Raw genomic sequence first — 22,421 nt, 5'->3', positions numbered from 1 at the left:
AGTCCAGAGGAAATCGAATTCTCGTGTGCAAGCAGAGCTGGTGCATGTGAAACTACAATGGCCTGCAATCAATTTGCATCAACCTAGCGGTGACTGTATAAAATTTAAGCTTAACACAGTAGATATGGTGTGCATAATTGTGTACAAATGGAGCATATGCGCCCTTTCGCTGCCTGCGTAGCCACTCAGCTGGAAGGGAAGGCTTTCATATAGCTCCAAACAGATGTTCCATTCATACCAGGGGTGGCTAACCATCATGACCGATTTGATGATATTTCAGTAATTTTGTGTTTAGACCTTGTGGATGTGTTGTTTTTAGTGTTTGAATGATTGAAAACAGTGGTGAGGTTTACCTAGCTACCGTGCCCAAGAATCCTCTGGCCAGTAATGATGTAGTGTTTACGAGTAGCATTTATGAGCTAGTGTTGACGTTCAGCATTTGTTTTGAAAGTAAGTTCAATATACCACTACAGTACCAATTTAGTGCATGGTCAACTAAGAAAATCCTTTGTAATAGTACTTTATATATAAGATAATAATACTCACAATAAAGAAGATATCCGAAATCCACCTTCTAAGTTTAGTTGACTGTTCTCAGGCAAACAAGGTGACTTATTATATGATACAGTAAAATTTACTCTGGTGAAATGTATGATTTTTTAATCTTTTTATTAAGTCAATAGTCTTAATGAACACTCATTCTCCCTTCTTTCTCAAAGTAGGGGATTTCTGTCTGTTCGGGCAATACAGTGTGCTTTTCTGTTTAATAAAAATTATGATTAATTTGGTAAATAGAGTGTGTAAAGAGTAGAAACAAAGCATATTGTGTAGTAGTTAAAAATTAGCATGCTGGATTGTAGTCTGAATTGCTTCTTTTTGAAAAATCAAAGTAAATTGCCATCAGTTAAGTCATGAAGAGAGCATTTTTTTGGAGTCAGTATTCTTGCAAAGGCTTTCCTCAAGTTTTCTTTCTTGATCATCAAGTAAAAAGTCATGGACCTGATCTTAGCAGCCATATTACCTATCCCGACACAGATCAAAAGATCCAGCCTTTGAGATCTAAGAGTTTTATTTTAAAATACACTCTCTAGGACTATATTTTACTGAAAATTATAATTCAAGTTTAGTAAAGAAATAAAAGACTGAGTTACAGATATGAGCTAATTATCTTTCCACAAAGTTGGTTTTTGTGTCATTTTGAAATGAGACAGCTAAGGAAATGAGCTGATGCATTATCACAATAACGGTCCACAAAATGGAAGGACACTGAGACTGACCTGAATTCATTACACTGTGAGGAGGAGGAGCGATGCCATCGTTTCGTCTTCAGACTTTGTTTTTTTTCCCTCTTTATTTAATTGTTGGTGCCTCCCATGTTAGCTTAACCTGTATTCAATTAGTTCCCTGCTTGTTTCTAATCCTGTCCCTATCATTGTTGTTTATCAGGTTGCCTGCACAGCCTGTGTTTACACCTACTTCCTCTTATCTGCTTCCTCTGTTCTAGTGTGTTCCTGTGTTTAGTTCCTCATGTTTTTTTGAGAGTGTTTGAGGTTATTTGGGTTTACAGCAAGTCGAACTGAAATTAATATTTTGTTTATACATCCTGCCTATGTGTCCAGTGTTTTGATCCTCATCCCTGTGCTGTTCTGTGACGAGCAGGAGGGGGTCCTCCCATACCTCCTGCTGTGCCTGTGTGTGCTCTCAAATGCTGACTTCTATTATAAAAGACGTTAATTAGACGGAGGTGGCATTAAAAAATAGTATAAATATTACTCATATATTAATATATAGTATAAAACTGATATTAAACAATGAACAGCAAGGAGAAGGAGACTGATTGAGAAGATTGATGGGTTAACTTAGACATACTGTGTTCCAATTTCCATTTCATGCTCCACAGGTGTTCAATTATTCCTAATTGTTCTGTTTGTTTCTCTCTTACAGACAGTTGCAGACGTTTACTGGAATCATAAGCAGTGTTTTGATAATACAGACTATTGTGAAATCATCACTGCCAGAAAGTGCTGCGAGCCTCCTCTGCATGTCGGAGCACTGGTGTGTCAACCTAAAGAAGCTATCAGGAAAAACAGAACCTTGAGGAGTAAACATTCATCTCTGAAGTGACACATACAAGCCAGCTTTCCTGTGCTCGTCTTCTCTACAAATTCTGCACAATACAGTGTGTGCGTTGTGGAAGGGAACACTCCACTTTGATGTTCATGGTACATATTATTTTATCCCACAATAATTACCATAATTAACTATATGATGGAGGTATATGTTAAGTTCTTCTGTGGGCATCACCTCCTATAGATACATGCTTTCTAAATAAATATGCTGCTGCTCGGTCTTACTAATGAACTAAGGACATCAAGGAGCCAACTTAAAAGCTCAAATTTAGGCTAAACGTCACTGGGAACTTCTGTCCAGTCTTAAATATGGAATCAGAAGAAAGCACAGGACTGTCCACAGCTGCACTGGTGGCCATCGCCTGCAACACCTTTGTTGCCATCCTCCTTCTCCTCCTCTGTCTAATCCTCTACCGAGCTTGCAGGGTTCCTTCTAGCCCAGAGAGGCAGCCTGTGCTGGCTCCAAGTGAAGCAGAAACCCAGCAGATGAACGAGCACAAGTACCTGTTAACCTCCTGACTGATGAAGAATGAGTCAAATGTAGCAACAAGCTATGACCTCAGCGTACTCCTCCACAGGAGAGGGGACTGAAGGAGCACTGAGCCTGACTGCAAGCAATAACGAAGCTTGTCCTCTCCTAGTGTCAAAAAATAAATAAAAATATCAGCTGTCGCTCTAATATCAGAAATGCCTCACAAAAACAGAAAGGATGAGTTGTTGTGGAGTGAGAGAACTATTTTTAAATGGCAATCACTTGTCAAATCTGGTAACTGGTTTGACAAAACACACGGGGGGAGTGCCGGTGCAAATGTATGTTTAACGCACACACAATAAGCCTCGAGAGGAACACATGGTCACAAGGATGTCTGCAGGTTACATACAGACTGAGAGAAAGGAGTGTTCAGTACATGAAGAATGACTAGTACTTGTTGGAGGTTTCTAAATATATATCCTCTTATTTCATATGTTGGCCTGAAAAAAAAGAGAAACAGTCTGTTACTCAGAACAGGGACTTGAGCCCGTGTGGAGTGTGTGTGTGTGTGTCACTGTCACTCATAAATATCAGTGGACTGTGAGGCACAGTGCTTTTGCTAAGGGTGTTGCATAAGAACTAGCGATGCTTAGTTGAAATGTGTCCTCTTCAATAGCGGCCCTCATAGTGACATCTGCCTGCAGCCGTGTGTGACGGGCAGCTCGCTTTGGACAGAATCACACGCTGATCATGTAAAGATCTTCAGTTTTACCAACATCCCATTGCAAATTATTAAGACTCAACCACTTCTCCACTATCACAGCTGAGATCACACGTACACCAAAAAGGAGTAAGAAAGAAAAGGTTCTCAAAATATATTCCTACTCCAAGCGTGAAAATATACCTACTGCTAATAGACTCCTTTTCATCAATAGCTTCCACAGAGTAGAATGCAAAGCATAATATGAAACACCATATGAGTAAATGGATCAAGTTTAGAAAAAGTCAGAAAATAAAGAAGTTCATATCTTTAAACATATATTAGATATTATATAAATATATAAATATATAGAGGTTGATTGAATCACTGATTAACTGATCAACAATTAATTACCACATAATCCAGAAACTTGCTGAATATCACGTAATAATGATGCATAAAAGTCAGTGGCCTAAGGGTGAAATTATTTTCCGGACATGCTAGTGAAGATTCAGTGAATTTATGACCTTTGTAGTAGAAGTGCTCTCCCTAAAGACTTGACCACACTTCCATATAATCCTCATGTGTTATACACGCAGCTGCAAGAACCCAGAAAGCTGAAAATAAGCAAACCTGGCAGTGCTTTAGCCAAGCTTCCACCCTTTATGCTTCCTATTACTGCAATAACAACATAACTGTATAACTGCAGCCACATTCTCATTACCACAACACGGGCACTCTCATTTATTACACATCTGCAAACATGAGATGATCAGGCAACTTTCTCCAACCACACTTGGAGAAATTGTAATGTAATGAATTACACATAAGGGAGAAATTGCTGGATGTGATCACAACTACACCCAAAGGATAAAGGAACTCTCTGTGGCAGAAAGACAGAAAGAAAAAGAGCTTGGGAGACAAAGAGCAAAATGTGATTCCAGGTGAGCATTAGAGCACTGGGCGGCACTTTACTGCAGATCATTAAGAATGAGAGGAATGAAAACAAAAAATAAAGGAACACCATTCAGTAGATGGAATATTAAAAGGCTACCATCCCTGGAACGGTGCCCAGGACAATGTGTGCCAGTTGTTTGGATGTGGTCCACAAGTGCCCAGTCTAGTAGGGTAATTTATCTCCCTGTCCAATGCTGTGACTTTCCCCCTTGCTATTTAGCTTAATTAACTTGTACCATACATATGAAATGAGCTTTATACATGCCTGCAGAGGAGGTCAGACAAGTCATAATGCCTGGTTAATGTGCACCAAGAACAGCAATTTCAACAACAAATATTATGTGATTATGAATAAATGATGGACATCTTAACTTAAGCTGGAAAAACACATTTTAATAAACATATACATATCGGTTTGTTGTCATGTGATGTTTACTGAATAGTGTGAACAAAATAAGTGTTTTCCATGAACGGCAATAAAACACTGTATTTGTGTTTGGCTTAGAAGCCAAGGTGACCACCTTAACCTGAGTTTTGGTCTGGTTCTCTTAGCAGGCTGAGGAGCTTCTCCATCTTCGCTACCTCCACTTCTGGTCCCTTAGGCAGCTCATGACCTTTCTTGGCCTATAGACATTACACACACAGACACACACCACAGACACACAGACACACACCACAGACACACAGACACACACACACACATACAGATGAGAAATTACTTGACCTTATGCTTACCAAGCACTGTGGGAAACCACAAACCCAGCAGGGAGTTAAAAAGGAGGGCAACATAATAAAAGCAGACAAAAATTGAAATGGATGCAAGGTCAAAAATAGCAGAGATTTTATGTTAGTCTATTGAATATAGTGAAATCTGCTATGGAGACACAGAGCTACTGCCTAAAGGGCAAATTCAAAGCCATCTTCCAAAGTTATGGTGAGATGACATTAAATCCTCCTGGGTGTAGTAAAGCACAGCCTCTTAAGAGCGATATAATACGGCACAGCTTTAGTTCTATTTTGCTGCAGGAGTTCATTTCACTTCTGTGAGAGGATATTTATTAGAACTTATCTTTATCAAAGCTCCTCTACAATTGTTACAGGCTTTACTCATACTTAATACGGCTTTGATTTAAGAGGCACAACAGAATAAACCTCAAAAAGCCACAGGCAAAAATAGAATGGCATGCGTTACATTAATGGAGTATTTCTGTGTAATTTTCTTGTGATTTTGAAATTTTAATTACATTTTTTCCCTATAAATTTTTATTACAACTTTAATCCTTTAACAGTACAATCTTAACATGGTTCAGTATGTATCCCTAATGCATGACTCTCAAATACAGATTACCACGGAAGCCACATGTGCAAAAGATGTAGAATTAAAAATGTATGTAATAAACCAATATTTGACTGTTTGTTAAAAGCAAATAGTAAAGAAGATGAGTTGCTCAAGACATCAATCAGAGAATGCAGCTCAAAATGCTATTGGGCATAACACAGTTATAACTAAAATGATCAATTTCTGTTTTCATGCTAGTTAACGATCAAAGGGGGACCATGGAAATGCTTTTGAGATGATGAAAATGGAGGACTTTGTATTACATTTATATAAAAATTATATTAAAAAAAGTGTCATTTTTCAAAAACCTATGGAAATAACTATGTAATCAATTCTGAAGTGAAGCATCTCGTGTGAAGTTTTTATCCTACTAAAAGAAAACAGTAAGACATTTGAAAATGCTGTTTACCAACTCAAACACTGTTAATATTAAAAGCAAAAAAAATGTATGTGCTGTACTATTTAACGTATCTCTATGTAAGTGGGATGCAGTGAATATTTCTAGAACTAGTCATAACTGAACATAGTGAAAAATGACAGCTGAGCAGCTAACGCCTCAATTTAACCCTGGAAAAAATATATTTGGTGTATATTTCGGTGTGGCTATTCTGACATTTGAAATAGGTGTTCCTTTGAAGAAAGACCATCATATCTCAAGATAATATATCTCAGCAGTGATGAGTTTTCACAGAGCAGAGAGAAAGGCTGAACTCAAAGTGAGCTTCAAAAGTGATCTCAGTCATAAATGCTTTGTCTCAAATTGAATGTATCCTGATTTATTTTTCCAAATACTTATTTTTCTGGTTATTTTACCAAAAACATAAAACGACAGACTTGTCTGTGTATAATATGAATGTGTACTAATTTTCTCCATTTACTGTAAGGCCTTCAATTTGATGTCTTCTCATTTTCTGGCAATGCTGCACAAATTATGTAGAAAACTAAATTTTGATATGGAAGTTTTATTTAAGAGGCAATAACGATAAGTCATAAAATACTTCATAATGCGACTTTTATGATCGACCTATCACTGATTTGTGGGCATGAAAGTAGGAGGCTGCTGAAAAGCAAAAAGATGAGATGAACACATTCATGATGAAAACAGCTAAACAGTGTGTTGTACTGAACATAGACAGGGTCATTTGATGCTAATGGACTCACTGAGTAACACGGCAGAACCTACTGGACAGTACAACTTTAACTTTGGTATAAACATCACATATCTTTTTTTTATGTAATGCTGTCTAGTTAGTGACTGTTTATTGCTGAGATGTGCTTTCCATATTTTCTATTTTGGACACTAAAAGCTGCAGTTCATTCTGGAATGTCCAAACAATGACTTAGAAACTGAGGAGAAGAGAAGAGCACTAAAAGATAACAGAAGGCATGTTGGACTGGTTTACAGTACTAGAGCCAAGAAGATGATCTGCTTTATAGAAACCCTTACAAATGGTAAGTACAACACATTGGCTAGTTTGGTTAGACCACTGTGTCAGTGTTTTGGGTATATTTATAGGCCATCGTGCTCATCGTGGTAGTTCTGGTAGGCTAAGATACGAATTTTAAGAGATATATTATTGATAATATTAACTGTGGGTGTTACTGTCTTATACTTATTTGCTTCACTAGCTTCCAAATTGCTCTGAGCCCTGTCACTGGTGCTGAACTGAGCAATTATTTCCCAATTGTATGCTTTAGGGCTACGGTCTTAGGTCGCTAATGAGGTAGCGTTGTGAGTGTGTGTATGTGTGTACATGCCTTGTTATGCTGTACTTTTATAAACCCTGTTTATGCGGGCAGGTGAAAGGGACCTGTTTGTGTTTTGGCCTTACCATGTATAATGCAGCATGCATATTACAAAGGTCATTAGAATTTATTCTATTTTACATGCACCATTGTGAACAATGCACAGGAAGAATAGAGAGGCTGTAGGGCTGACTTTAAATGTGTCCTGATTAAAGTGTTGTGACTCAGAGTGCCACCCGGTTTCTTTTATGTTCAGACGGAGTGATGTGATTACTCCACAGCCCATTAGCCGCTAGCATAAGTGGCAACGGCGTCTTCAGGGACTTGTAAATTGTGAGTTGACTAAAGTAAATTTTTGATTTATTTCATAGCTACAAGTTTAAAAAATACGGTTTTACCTTTTTTACTCTTCATTTTCTCCATAATGTTTTAGCATTCTGTGAAAGACATTCTGAGAAGATAAAACCATGCCCTCACCATTTTAAAATCCCAAGCTTACAGCACAAAAATGTGCTGTAAGCTTTCTTTTATATTGTAACTTTTCATATACTCATTCATTTACTAAGAACACTACACAATGAGGCTAATTGTTAAATATAAAGGGAAAAAAAAGCAATAAAGGCAATTAGTAATGCTAATGGGGGGTGGGGGTGGGAGAGACTTGCTATTTAGTAAAATTAGCTCGGGGTCAGGACACTGGACTGAATGAATCATTTGATTTGCTTTAACTGATGTGGAACAAGTGGAAGTCGTGAATGGTGCGGTAAGCTTGTTAAGACTCTAACCTTCGGCTTCTTGCGGAGGTTGGGAGAGAGTTTGAAGCTGGTGACATAGCCTCGGTCATCACCCACTATGATGACAGGATGGATGGGATTAAACTCGACGTGGGTCAGCTTGGTCTTCTTTTTGTCCACCACCAGCTGCTGGCAGATCGCCTCATATTTGTTGACGTTCAGGTCAAAAACATGAACCTGAAAAAGAGGAGCGATCATACCAGTGATACCGATTTATCAGTCTTTTAATAGTTGTGACCCTCTGATTAACTGACTCACATTTCAGTGGTAGACCAAAACAACAATGTTTGTGTGTGCAACAAACCCCCATCTCATAAACAATATTTGGTTTTGAGGATCTCCAGGAAGTATTCAGATATTTCAAGTAAGTAAGGCCTGCATGTGTTTCTTCTTTTGGTGGTGCACAGTTCTCTGCAGGGAGGCAAGACTGACCATCTGGTGAAAGGAAGGGTGTTCCTAGTAATTCAGTGAGTGTGCACTGCTGTCCACATGAGCATGTGTGTTTTGTGCACTGTGTTGGCAGGTCCAAGATACCAATGAGTTTACAGCCATTGTTATCCAGAAGAAACCAGATCACAGATTTTTTTCTGTTTGAGTGCATTTTAGACAATTCCACTGCAAAGCCCAGCCCACTCCTTTTATCAGAAAGATGACTGTGCGCGGATCACTTGGATTCACAATGTCTGTGTGCATCAGTTACACACAAAGTGTCATAGTCATCATTTGTAACCAATCATCATACTCCACCAGGGCATGGTGACTTTCTGCAACCTCTTGTCACTGCAGCCATTAACTACGGTGTTTTTGCTGTTCACATTTAAGCACTAATGTAACATTAGTCAGGGCTGATTGCAGGGCACAGACTACATCTGTAATTCATGCAAGAACTTGAAGCAGAGAGACATTTTACTGTGATGAATTTATACTTCTAAAGTACCAAGCCTATACTGGAGAGAACAAAGCTTTATATAATAATGATTTTTAATAGTTTAATAGTTTAACCACTGTAATCATTTCATTGCAGACTCGGTGGTAATGAAATCAAATGTGCAAAGGACTAAAATGCCTCAGAGCAAACTTCACTTAACTTGCATTGACAATTACATAACTTTTTTTTTCACTTGACCTTAACATTTTTGATGGCTAATTTAAGCCTACAATCCAAAAGTTGCACAAAAGTTATGCTAAATAAAAAGATGCAGCAGTCTATGTGCAAAAGGTTAACAGCAGATGCACGGGAAGCAAATATGGACTCGAAGGCTAATAATGTGCAGATGAGCCTGGACTTTTTATTATTTCATGCTGACACTTTATTTCCCTGACAGTCGGCTCAGATGGAGAGGCAGGGACAGATAGAGCGAAGAGATATTTGTTTGCACCACACAAGTCTGTGTCATTCTTACACCTCAGCCCGCCAGGCAAGTCATTATCCTTATGAACCCATGCACACAAGCAAGTATGCACACATGCTCGCTCTCTCTCTCTCTCTCTCACACACACACACACACACACACACACACACACACACACACACACAGTGCCTGACATTTTATAGTGTGGAGACAACAGCAGCAGGTCAGATTGTCATCAACAGTATATACACGTCAGGGAGGACACAACTCATGCTGAGTCACTCAAGGCTAATCAGACACTTGTCACAGAAAATTGCAAATGTACTGCAAGGAGACTGGTATCCTAGGGAAGATTATGCCGATTAACATCACGTGCTGAGACTCCAACAGGGAATGTGATTCTGCTGTCATTTTGTCATTCTTTAAAGTCTCAACCACATGTCAGGGACCATGTTGCCTTTGCTTGAGCTGAATGTAGGTTATATTTATTTGAAAGTGTGGTTGAATCTATGTCAGGTGATATTATAGCTGACAACAATAAATATTAGTGCATGCATACTCAGTATTCATTAAATATGTAAAGCTGTTTATGTCAAAAGCATCCCTAAAACCAGCCCGACCAGATCCATTCAATTTTGAGCTCAGCACACTGGGAAAAAACGGTCCAATCACAATCTTGGCACTTCTGGTTTCTAAAGAACAGATATTATGTGAAATATATGCCAACTCATGAACTTAAAATGAGTTTTTTAAATTGTTAAAAATGGCCTTTGATCCAGTTTTAGAGACTAAAATAACCATGAAATCACAAACATTCTAATTATCTTATTTCATAGAAGATATTTACAATTAAACAATTAAAGTGTTGATATATGCAAGTCCCACAAGTAGCAATATGTATAACTAAGATTACAAATTGTGAATTTGGTGTGAAAATGGATGGTTTCTCGCGTAAATGTCTGATCAAGACTTGGGCTTGGATGTAAAATCATTTGCATAATTATGATGGTGGGCATACTACAGGGCATATTGTGACCGAATCCTGGCACTGGAGAGGACGAGACACACATGCACACACTGCCACATAAGGTGTCTCTCAAATTGCTCAGCTCTCATTTCCTCCCTGTCACTCTCACTCGACTTCACACTGGCACGCTGGACAGGAAATGTGTCAGACACAACACTCTGGACTTTTATAATGTGGCGCAGACTGTGAAGACAAACAGATGGGGACAGCTTGCAGCCATACTAAGAAAATATGTGGAGATAAGCAGCACAGCATCCAGTGAAATTACTTTTGGCTGAAATCAATAACTACTGGGAGAGCAGGAAGCGCTTTTGCTACATGAAGCCATGTTTGAACAAACTTGATTGCCTGAGGCTAGGCCGAGGGCTTAGCCAACTGAGTCTATAACTATATTATGAGGATAATAATAAAGTGGGTGGCAGGTGGTAGCTGGTGCTGCTGTTTGTTATCTCACATGTTCAGTCTGGAAAGTGTCAAGCTTGAGACATGGGATAACTAACGTTATTGGCTTTGTCAATCTGTTTCAAACATAGGTAACCTTCACATCTATGTACCTGATGACAGCTGACAGGTTCAAATGCCATTGAATTAAAGGAAAGAAGTGCAAGTCTAAAAAGGGACTTCAGGTAAGCAGCACATGTGTGGTGGCCACAATCACAGTTTTCAGACAGGCTTTTGGTTACTGGTTGTGTTCTCATTCTCTGTAACTCTAAACTATGAATATATTTCATATGTAACCACACTGTTAATCAATTAGCTGTTGTGATAACTACATTTTTCTAGTCCTATCAATCAAGCATTCTTGATAAAGCTAAGGATAATCCACACACTATAGTTTAGATGAGTATTTCTTGGGCCAAAACATGCAAAATCTATTAGGCTCATGCTGTGGGTTGCAAAATTTAGGAAATAATGTAGAGAGACTCTTACTGTTCCATCTGTTGTTACAGCAGCAAATACAGTGGACGAGTATGGAGCCCAGGCAACATCCCCAACCGCTGCTTGTAGGTCAAAGACGAACATTGGAGTGCTGGAAAAACATCGACACATTATATCAGAGAGGGAAATATGATTTTCAGTATACCGCATGAGACACAACATGTCTATAAAATTTAGACAAGAACACTTACTTGTTAGAGTCTACAGAGAGAAAGACTCTCAGTGTAAAGGTATGATCTGTTGCCATAAAGAACAAATTGGTTTCGTAACATAAAGCAGAACTTTACTTCTATAATCCACCTGTTTCCAGACACCGATGCCTAATCAGAGCCAGTCAGAGAAAATGTATGGACATCAAACAGAAGGTTGCTTCACACCATTTCTCCTCATTATTAACTTGTGAAACACTACAGGAAAAAAGATGATGAAATGAGATATTTCTAAGAGTTGGAACTCGGTACCTGCAAGTCTTGTTTAAATATTGAGAAGAAAAAGAGCGTGTGTGCGTGTCTGTGAAAGCGAGCAAAAAGTAAGTAACACTTTTATAGGTTGTAACTTTGCTAACACGTTAAAACAATTTGCGTATGCAGCATGTGGGTAACTGTTGTTTGATTTACTACGGCAGGACCTAATTATCTAACAAACACCTGAGACGGCCTTCTAGGCAGCTTCTGCAGTGAAGCAGAGCTCAAACAGCTCTGTTCAGAGCTAAGCATGTTTACTCTCAGCCAGATAAGAAGAAAAAAAAAAAAAACCAGCCCAATTTTGGGTGTTGAAAAATGCTTCAGCAAATCAATCCATGTCAAACAGGACAGCAAACACAGCCCTAACCCTAACTCCATACTCCCTGAAACACAAATTGTGTTCCTTTATTACTAAAATCTATGATCTGCTGTTCACAGTTCAGTTTCCCACCACCCAAACTTTGTTCTTTTGGCTACAGACTGTACACCCAAATATTCACAAGTTGGACAAGTGGTGAAGTATTATACATGCCTGGTGGAACTAAAAAGAATGCTCTCTTGCCATTGTTTATAGAAGCCGTTGTAACTGATTTCTTTGCATCCAGGTGAGAGACACAATGGGTGTAAATCAGCTGTGAGTTTTTGATGCACAACATGCAGATGGCTAGGTGTAGAATATGTATAAAATAGGGTGCAAATTTTTAATAAATCTGACACAGAGTCATTTAGGAGATGTTTGTTTACAGCTGAATAGTACTGGACACTCCTGTAAATCAAGAGGCAGAGCTACCAGGATTCAAGATTTTCATCCAAGTTGTTAATTAAAAAAGTGCAGATTTTGCAGACTTTTTATGTGATTAATAGACTTGATGCATCACATTTAATGTTCATTTAATGTTCATTTGGGAATAACTAATGACATAATGACAGTTTCACTGGATAGATGAGCCTCAGCAAAAGGCTCCCACACGTCCCACCTATGTGGTAGAGTTTATGAAAAGTTGTTTTAGCCATATCTTTTTTCTCCAGAAAACAATGTCCCTTGTATCTTTAGGATGCTTTATTGCAAATCATACTTGAAAGCCCTATCTCTAATAATGGGCTGATGATTACTATCATTATTCATTCAAGCAGCCTGTGTTGGCAAGTCGTGGGAGGCACTTTGGATTAGTCAAATAAAGTCAGGAAATGATGCTGGGCCATGATGGCTATAAGAAGGTAATAAAGACTAATATGCAATTCAAAAAGCTTGCAGGACTGATGATGACCTTTTCCTTCTTCACTGAATAGACACAGATAGATATTTTTAAGCGAATTAGTAGAGTTGCTAAGGATGATGACATAAAGATTTTACTTGTAACTGGTACTCTATAACTAACTGGAACATATGTTTCCTGTTAAACAAAAGAATGTCTCATATATTTTCCTCCAGCTAGAAGAAGAATGAGGATGAATGAGATTATTATCATGTCGTCTTCAGTTTCCTGCTGTTAGGCGACAGAAGTGTCACCAGGTGTGTTCTTCTGCTACTGTAGCCCATCTGCATCAACTGCAAATAACTTGGTTGTGATGGGTGAGAGATTGTTTGAGTTACTGTTCATTCTTCTGGCATCAACAAGGCATCACTTGATATTTTTCAAATTATTCTGCGTAAAGCCCAGTAGGTCAGACACATTGAGTGTAAAGTGTCTACAGTGCAAATTATGTCATATTTACAAGTATTCCATCTTTCACAGTATCACTTTGTTTGAGTCTTACTTGATGGTATGGTCCCAGATTTTGACAGTCCAGTCTGAACTACAAGAGACGAAAACCTTTGGATGGAAGTAGTTCCATTTTACGGTATCCACCGCCATGCTGTGGGCATCGAAGGTCTCCAGAAACTGGCTTGAGTAAGTTTTAGAGCACTGAGAAAAGAAGGCAAAGTCTTAATTTGGGCCACATATACGGTATAAACAAAATGTAGTATTTTCATTGTCTGACATCACCAACTTCAGATACCAAAGTTTGAATAACAAGACTGTGCTGAAGGATTGTTGAATAGTCAGAAGACAACTACAAAACAACTTACTGCATTACTATAAAGGTATCTAATTAAAGCCAATAATTTGAATATTTTGATTTTGTTAAAATGTAAACATTTCTTTACTCAAAAGTGGTAGTTTTAAGGACTCAGATACCTCATTGGTGTCTCCAGTGTATTAAACATGTGAAGAGACTGTACCCCCATGTTTGTCAAGTTTGTCAAGATATTTCAACATGTCCATGACTTGAGCTACATTTCTAAAATGAAATTATGAAAAACCTAAAATTTAATATTTCTTTGAGAATATTTTACATATCTGGGTAGAGTTTTTCACTGACAGCTAATATAAAAGTCTTTCAAGTACAATAGCTTGTTTTAATCTAGAGTAACAATTACAATTCACTTTAGCTCAACTTTTAATTACCTTTTAGATTTTCAATGTTTGGCATTGACAGAACAGAGTTTAAAAAGAGCCGAATAGCAGCAGATTTATAGAGAGGACAGGTTAGACAATCTGGGATAAAACCAGCTTTATAGGGTGTTGGTAAAACTGTTGAATTTCCGAGCGCTGGTAGATTGATTGTTGACCTGCAGCTAAGTGAAAGATTTGTAATCTGTCCTCTTCTGGGGCTCTGCACCTTTGAAGCTTGAGGAGACAGAACATATTTTATCACACAGGCCATGTTTTTTTTGGCAAGTCTGCAAAGAGAGGAAGGTGAGAAACATGGTGTTGCAGGACTGCTATAAAGCTTTAAATTCTCTTTCTACTGGCATACGGATCAAAATGTAGAGGATATAATTATATATATGCTTATTGTTTGTATTATAATTTGTAAAAAAAACCCAAAACATTCAATCAAGTCAAAGTACAACACAGCCAGCTAGTACATTAAATTAATGACTCATTTTTCTTATTTGGGATTTAATCTTCAGGATCAAATGTTAATAATTTATTATCATAAATAATTTGATTTTACAATGCTGTCTTCTGAACAACATGGGAACAAGCCTGTGTGAGTAATTACATAGAAATGACAAATTATCCTCAACATACATGATCACACTGCATTCTCTTTATGGCAATATGAGATATTTCCCACTATGTTAATTTTCATCAACTTTTGCTCTTTGCATTAATATCTAAAGTGTTTAAACAGTTCTGTGCTAATAAATGAATAATAGGGTCCAGGAAAACTGAAAAAACAGTTTCAAACTGAGAAAACATTTTATGGATGTCCTAAAACTCTGGTTCCAAGCCAAAAAATGTTCATCTCCCACCTTCAGGGTTAGGGGTTTTGAAGTTATCGCATTCACAAGAGTTTCAGAAAACTTGACCTCAGACCTCTCAAACTCATAATTTTTAGTAGATCGACCTATGATATCAGTTTGAAGCTCCGACATTATGTCACCTTGTTCTCAAGTTATCACATTCACAAACTTAGTGTTCACGCCACCTGCCCGCCTGGTGGGGTGATGACAATACCCCATCAGCCTTTTACGGGCAATGGGTAGAAACCTTCGATGCCCAAAGTTAAACTGAATAAAATTATAATCAGAAAGATTGCATCAAAAAACTTTTATTTATTTTCCCTACAAAAATCAACAAGAATCATTCATATTTTTCACCTGGATGACTGGCCACCTGCAGTGGCTTTATACCCCTGCCAGTGGAGCTCACCTCACAGTCTGGGAGCAACTGTGCTATAGTAACCAAACCATGCAGGGGAACAGCATAGAGGACAGAGGAAAGAGGCAGTTAGCCAAAACTACTTAAACTGTCTGAAGAGGACAGAGAGCCTCTTCTTAAGGAAAGACATTAACTGCTTAAAATTAAGTCTATGAAGTTCCCAATCCTCACAAAACAAATTGCACGTTCAAATGTCTAGTTGTTTACTCCTGAGTACCAAGTGTACCAAGAACAAAATGAGCTACCATCCTTCAGAACAGATAGGGGCAGATGGTGTAAAGCCATGTTAATCCTTAAGGGTTGTACAGACAGACAACAGCAAGATAAACTAAATTACCGCATCCTTTGATCAGATTGATAGCAGGGTGTAGCATGTATTACAATACCTTAGAACGTGTTCGTCTATGCATATAAACTTTGTTTAGCAATAAGGTTTATAATCTGATTTTCATATGAGTTATAATGTATCCATTATAGACGCACACAGCTATAATGTGTACGTTTACTGATTCATACCTAATGAAAACCACTGCTATGGCTCTTTAAAATAGTTACATGAACTGAATAATTCTAAAGCTATTTTGTCATTTTTAGGTTAATATCTGTGTCTGAATCTGCTTTTTGGTAAGAACTGAGCAATTTTATAGTAATGGGTGTTACTTTTATGGTCAATGTTACAATACACAATTTCCAAAGCATGGTGTTTCTAAACAATAACCATGCAAAAAGTTGATGCTTTGTAGTTAATATGTAACCCTTTTAACATAAAAATCAAGGGATTGCTATAAAAGATTAATGTTAATAAGAATATATTTATTTTTATTTGTTACAAAACACAATACACTGATTATTATTAATATGGTGGTTAGACGAAAATTTGATTTTTACCTCTTATTATCTTGAAGTAGTTTTACTGAAACATGTTATGTGGGTTGTAAAATGGAGAATTGCCCTTTTCTAGTTCTCATCTAAACCTTTTTCCAGACCGCTGTTTACTAGCTTGTGCGCCCATCAACACCTCTGCAGTAAGTGTGACCAAAGTCCTTCTCTGGTGTGATTCTGGTGAGAATCTGGAAGGAAGTGTCATTTTCATTCAACAATCATTATCTTGGAGCACTGACAAGGTTGGCACACACACAGCTCTCTAAACAATGTTTTAAGCAGGTCACATTTACCAGTGAACAAAATCTGGCCTTTTTCTTGGATTTATCCATGTGGCTACAAAACCTGCATGAAATCCTTGATACATACCTTGTGTATTTTTCCCTCCTCTGTTCCAACTAGGAACATGTAGTCAATCTGTTTGTGGAAGTCGAATGATGTACCAGACGCTGTGAAAAAAGAACATTAAGGACCTCATTTAGACATGTTATTACAGACACCACCCTGATATACCAGACTGAAAAAAATGCTGCCTTCTTTTACCATCTATACAGTAACAACTATATTTGAGTGAAGCTTTACCAATGCTGGGAGCCTGTGCACCTTTTGGGCCCTCAGAAACCGCGCCAGTCAGTGTCAGTCTGATGATGTCTGTGAAAATCAGTTCATTCTGCAATCATGTAAACACACAGTGATTCTTCTTTAGATATGAGAAATGCACATGAGAAATTTGAACCTAATTTGAGTGCAAGCTACAGATATAATACAACAACAAAATGTATATCTCCTCGGCTAACCTTGACGAGTGTCCAGGACACAACTCGGCCATCAGACGACACAGAATAGAAATTGTGGTTGCTGTCCATATCATCACTCTGCCAGTGGACCTAGAAAAAAAAAGTACACTGTATTGTGTTGCAGTAGCACAGTAGCATGAGTGAAAGTAGGTTGTTCTTAGTACTATTTTCAGCTCTCAAAATGGCAAAATGCACAAGTGGACACAAAGTAAGCAAAGATGTGACAGAAATTAGACTGAACAGTGCACACATCCTGAATTTCTGTCACCCTATCCACCACTGTCATGCCATCCACTCGCACCTGCCAGACAGGATCTGTGTGCTTGCCAGTCTTGGCTGTGCTCTTGTAAACAGGCTCCCGTCCCTCCTCCTTCAAACTGTAGACAGCCACACAGCCATTGTAGAAGCCCACTGCCACCAGGTGGGAATACTGTACATGAATGTCGAGGCACATGACACCAGAACTGGTCGGGTAGATATACTCTGGGAAGGCAGGGTTTTTCAGCGAGTAGAAGAGAAGCATGCCACATCCCTGTCTACTGAAGTCATCTGGCCAAGAGAGGGACACAAGTGAGTGGTTTGCAAAAAAAAAGATAGATTATTAATTTACAACATTTGTTTAAAAAAGAAAGAAAACATATTTTAGATAAATTTAAGTTGTCTAAGACGGTGACAGATGAGATGCTTACTAACAGCTCTCTGCCTTTGAACTTACATGATCCCAATCCCACAGCAAAAAGGTCCTGATATTTATTATTCCTGTTAAGGACAGGTGACTCAGTATCATGACAGCAGAGGAAACAAACAATCATTGAAATCCAATCATCTCTCTGAGGTAACGTTGTAGAGTCAATGAGTCAACCTACCAGCAGAGGGCAGTGACAGACAGTGTCTTGGCTTTGTCATATTGAAACTTCCATAAGGGGAGAAGGGTTCCCTGCTGCTCCCTAAACTCATCAGAGGCATCCTCAAAGTATTTAAAATCTGAAACGGTATAGAAGGAGAGAAATTAGAGGAGAAGAAAAGAGATGAGAATGTCCTTGCTTGATTATGAAATCAGGCTGTAGTTCATTGTTGTTCATCATTGTTGTTCATCCGTTAGGTACGATAACAAAACAAACCTTGTGCTATGTCATCGAATGTATTCTGACTGATCGTTCGTTCAAGGATCTTTGATGCCATGGTCCATTTGGTGACATCTTCACTCTATAACAGAAATGTAACATTACACTGGGTGAACACACTGCAAAAACATGCAATAAACAATAAATATGACTACTATGAGAACATAAAAATTATGGTGTCATTTAGTGATTTTGTTTTATGATTAGCTCAGTGAAAACCCTTAGTAATGCATTAATATGGTGTTATATACATGGTTTGTATGGCAGCAAGATAAAGCTACTTTTGTCTGCTCCTTTATTCACAAGGGGTTACCGTGGCAGTGGATGCCTTTCCTGAAAAAATCCCCAAGGAACATGTGTCACCTCCCAGATTTTTTGATTGTTAAACGAATGTGTCAACCATGTTACATGAAAATGTGCTAAAATACAAATATTAGATACATGTTGAGTTTAGGCTGTGAAGTTTTTCAGTTGTCAACTTACCTGAGTCTCCATCAGCATCACCTTTTTGCTTTTGCCATTATCTTTATGTGAGTGCGTGCCTTTCTGCTTCTCTTTGTTTTTCTCTTGTTTCTGCAGCTCCTGCACGTATGCATCATAGATCTCCCACTGCCAATAACAGAGTTATTACCATCAAATGATAGGGGAACAAATATTCACTGACGCTCAACAGAGAGAAAACAAATGTGGTCTAAACATATCCTTTGATCACATCAGGGATTACAGCACCTGATTAGCAGTGGCAGAGAAGCTGCTTCGTGGAGGAGGTTCAGTCTGGCAGATTCTATCCTGCAAGGAAATTAAGAATGACTTCACTGAAACTTTTGAGTTTATGTTAATCTCTCTATCTCAGGGGTCCCCAATCCCAGTCCACGAGGGCCGGTGTCCCTGCAGGTTTTAGATGTGTCCTTGTTCCATCACAGCTGATTTAAATGGATAAATTACCTTCTCAACATGTCTTGAAGTTCTCCAGAGGCCTGGTAATGAACTAATCATGTGATTCAGGTGTGTTGACCCAGGGTGAGATGTAAAACCTGCAGGGACACCGGCCCTCGTGGACTGGGATTGGGGACCCCTGCTCTATCTACTCATTGAAACAGTTTTTAAAGCACTTTATTATTAATGGCAAATACTTCAACCATTGCACAAAATACTGGCTTTGCCTCTCCTACCTACCCTCATTGGATTATTGAGAGTCTGAGAGGCTCTATCACTGAAGTTAAACTGGTTAGTCACTTTTGGCTCTTTCTTGTTGATTCTGGAGGCAGCACTGTCTGGTCTGTCCTCATCGCCAGCTTCCTCCACGTCCCCTCCATCCACTGCAGGATTAACCTGTAGAAAAACAAGAAAACAGATATTTGTAGCGCAAGTCAAACTTTGACTAATTTACGCTTTAAAGAGTTAAGTTTAGGAAAAGATTAATTTTAATAATTTTTTTTTCACCGAGGTTTCTGCTTTCTCCTCTTCAGACTCTGCTGTGGCATCGACTGTTGCAATCTCTAGACACATAAAAAAAAAAAAAAATATAACTCTGATATCTCACTAATGGGATCTCACTTTTTGCAAAACTGGGCATTTCTCACATTTTATGTCGCAAGGCAAAAGCGACACCTTGAGGCATCAAGTACACACTACAAGAGAGAGGAAAATATAACACTACAGGCAACAAAAACAAATTCTGAGAATAAATCATTAGTTTTTTTTTTTTTTTAGTACAGTGTGAAAGCCTTAAGCAACCCTCATTTCTTTATATTTTGTTTTCCAATGAGCCAGACTTTCTTATAAGTTTTTAAAGTGGTTTTAAGCAATATTTTCCAAAAGAGGAATCCAAAAACTTGCCATGTCTCAGCATAGTGTGCGGTGTGTCCTTAAAAAGTCAGAGAAAACTGGACAAGTGGAGAGTGTCAAGAAGCCATTTTTAACAACACAAGGGAATGGGGAAGCAACTTATACAAGAACTGCACTAAAAATCAGTGGAAACAGGTTTTATAGAGTAATGAATCCCAGTTTTAAAGTTTTTGGTTGACATTGTTGACATGTATGGAGGAAGTCAGGAGAGAGGGTGCAATAGTAAATTTCTACAACCATCTGTAAAACACCAGAGACTCTGTCAAGGTTCGGGGTTGCATTTCAGTTGGTGGTGTTGGGGATCTCGTCAAAAGTCACGATATTATGACAGCAGAAAAGTACCTCCAGATTTTGATCCACCACGCAATACCAAAAGCATCTGACTGGCAACAGCTTATTTTTTTAATGATATGACAATGATCCCAAACATACTCCCAATGAATTAAAAGCACACCTGGATATAAAAAAACTGAGTGGAACACTGTGAGTTGGCCTCTCCAGAGCCAGGACCTCAACATTATTAAAGCAGTGTGGGATCATCTTGCCAGAGAACAGAACAATAGGCAGCCAACATACAGTGTATGAGTATATACTGTATTTACTATACTGTAGTAAATACAGTATTGTTTTTACTATAGCTACTACTACTACTACTGTATTTACTATATGTATATAATGCATTTCCATTTCCTTTTCAATAAATGTTCAATTAATTTCTTATTTTTCCTGCAAAATATAAAGAAATACAGGGTGGTTAAAGACTTTTTCACTTATCTTATATATCACATATATAAAGTAGAGCAAAATCTATACATATTATCCTCTATTGTAGGATGTTTCAGTAAATACCTTGAGCTAAGCCTTCCTTGACCCCAAGTTTACGAGCCTCTTCAGAGTCTTGATGCACAAGGCTGCCCTCTAAAACAAAGTGAACTGCCATCTGATCCACAATATTGATAGGCTTGTAGGAACGCTCCTGAGAGAAACCCGAAAGAAAAATATCACGAAAAGCAGGCAAAAACATGTTTGTTTAGTTTGGTTATAAATTAAAAAAGAGAGGAGAAGCGAATGCATGGGGACTACCTGCATAGATTGTACCAAATTATTTGAAATGAAACAAATAACACTTGCGGCAAACAAGTTATTCTTATGCTAAACGTAAGAGGCTCACAGTGAAGCAATTATCAGTCTACAGTACCACGTCTTAATCTGTATTTTGTATACTTTCATTGCATCTATAAACAGTGATTTTGATTTTTACATCTGGATGTAGCTTCTTTACCTTGAAGCTGTAGCGGACAATATTTTGAGGGGCGTGTGGGTTGTTTGCAGTCAAAATCCTTGTGTTTTCTTCCTTCAGCTCCTATTCATTATCAACATAGAGAGATCCTTAACACAAGGACAATTAATTTAATTATAGCTAACAATTTTAATATAGGCACTGAATGATAAAGAACAGCATTAAATTCGGAGCAAATTTCTTCAGTTCAGCCCACATGGTTGTCTTAAACGTGAGAAATGAGTATTTCCATCCTTCTCTTACAGCCTCAGTAAGCTCCATCTGATCTGGAGGCCTCACAAGGGCCTTCCCCTGAGACCACTCCTCCCATCCAGTCCCCGTCTCCACAGTCTCTTCCTCATCCTGTAACGTTGCATAGAGAGGACATTTATGAATAAAAAGCACATTATGTTATGATATAGTATATTTATCACTCTTCTCTTTCCGTCACCCAAACGCCAAAACCTATCCAATAAACACACCCACCTTTTTCTTAGTGGCAGCTTTCGTTGACTTTGCTCCAGGTACCTTCTGAACGTTTGACCCCTGTCCGAAAATAACCAACAATCAGCTATACAGTGGGTTATATTACAGTAGGTCCTTAACAATTGCTTTGCTTATCCGTGAAGCTACACCATGAATATTCCAGTTTGCTAATTCAGGCTAGCTAAACTGAGCTGACGTTTACCTTCCTTGCAAACGCTGCGTTGTTGTTAGGCACCGGCATTTTCAATTTTGATTTTTAAAGCCAGTTTAGAAAGTTCGAAAGAAAAAAAAAGGAAAAACAAAAAAATTTAAACTGGTTAAAAGCTTTAAAAAAAAGAAAAAGAAAAGAAAGAAAGAAAGAAAAAGGGGCTGT

The 22,421-nt window shown here is 38.2% G+C and overlaps 1 protein-coding gene across 1 annotated transcript; it reads right to left on the bottom strand.

Moving 5' to 3' along the window:
• Positions 1 to 4,630: 4,630 nt before the first annotated feature.
• On the bottom strand, positions 4,631 to 22,420 carry dnai1.2 (dynein, axonemal, intermediate chain 1, paralog 2). Its single transcript, XM_031747866.2, has 20 exons — positions 22,251 to 22,420; positions 22,049 to 22,108; positions 21,827 to 21,925; positions 21,566 to 21,646; positions 21,133 to 21,259; positions 19,879 to 19,934; positions 19,612 to 19,767; positions 19,165 to 19,224; positions 18,919 to 19,044; positions 18,433 to 18,517; positions 18,178 to 18,295; positions 18,027 to 18,070; positions 17,613 to 17,860; positions 17,312 to 17,401; positions 17,097 to 17,184; positions 16,884 to 16,963; positions 13,678 to 13,826; positions 11,447 to 11,546; positions 8,129 to 8,314; positions 4,631 to 4,882 (listed from the first exon to the last, which is right to left on the bottom strand). Exons 1-20 carry the CDS (start codon positions 22,287 to 22,289, stop codon positions 4,781 to 4,783), a joined length of 2,094 nt encoding a protein of 697 aa, XP_031603726.1. The 5' UTR covers positions 22,290 to 22,420; the 3' UTR covers positions 4,631 to 4,780.
• Between the last annotated feature and the right edge of the window lies 1 nt (position 22,421).

Source organism: Oreochromis aureus, linkage group 5, assembly GCF_013358895.1.
Source record: "Oreochromis aureus strain Israel breed Guangdong linkage group 5, ZZ_aureus, whole genome shotgun sequence".
Classification (NCBI taxonomy): domain Eukaryota; kingdom Metazoa; phylum Chordata; class Actinopteri; order Cichliformes; family Cichlidae; genus Oreochromis; species Oreochromis aureus.
Note: the sequence above shows the minus strand (reverse complement) of the source record. Positions and strands in the feature narration are given on the sequence as shown.

Bases quoted from the DNA above. Each gene is read 5' to 3' on its own strand.
- dnai1.2 (XM_031747866.2), bottom strand. From the start codon at position 22,289: ATGCCGGTGCCTAACAACAACGCAGCGTTTGCAAGGAAG. The intron at 21,647-21,826 runs GTAAGAGAAGGA...GATAATGAATAG, and splicing joins AGATGGAGCTTACTGAGGCT to GAGCTGAAGGAAGAAAACAC. The intron at 11,547-13,677 runs GTAAGACTCAAA...ATGTTTTTCCAG, and splicing joins ATCTGGGACCATACCATCAA to CACTCCAATGTTCGTCTTTG.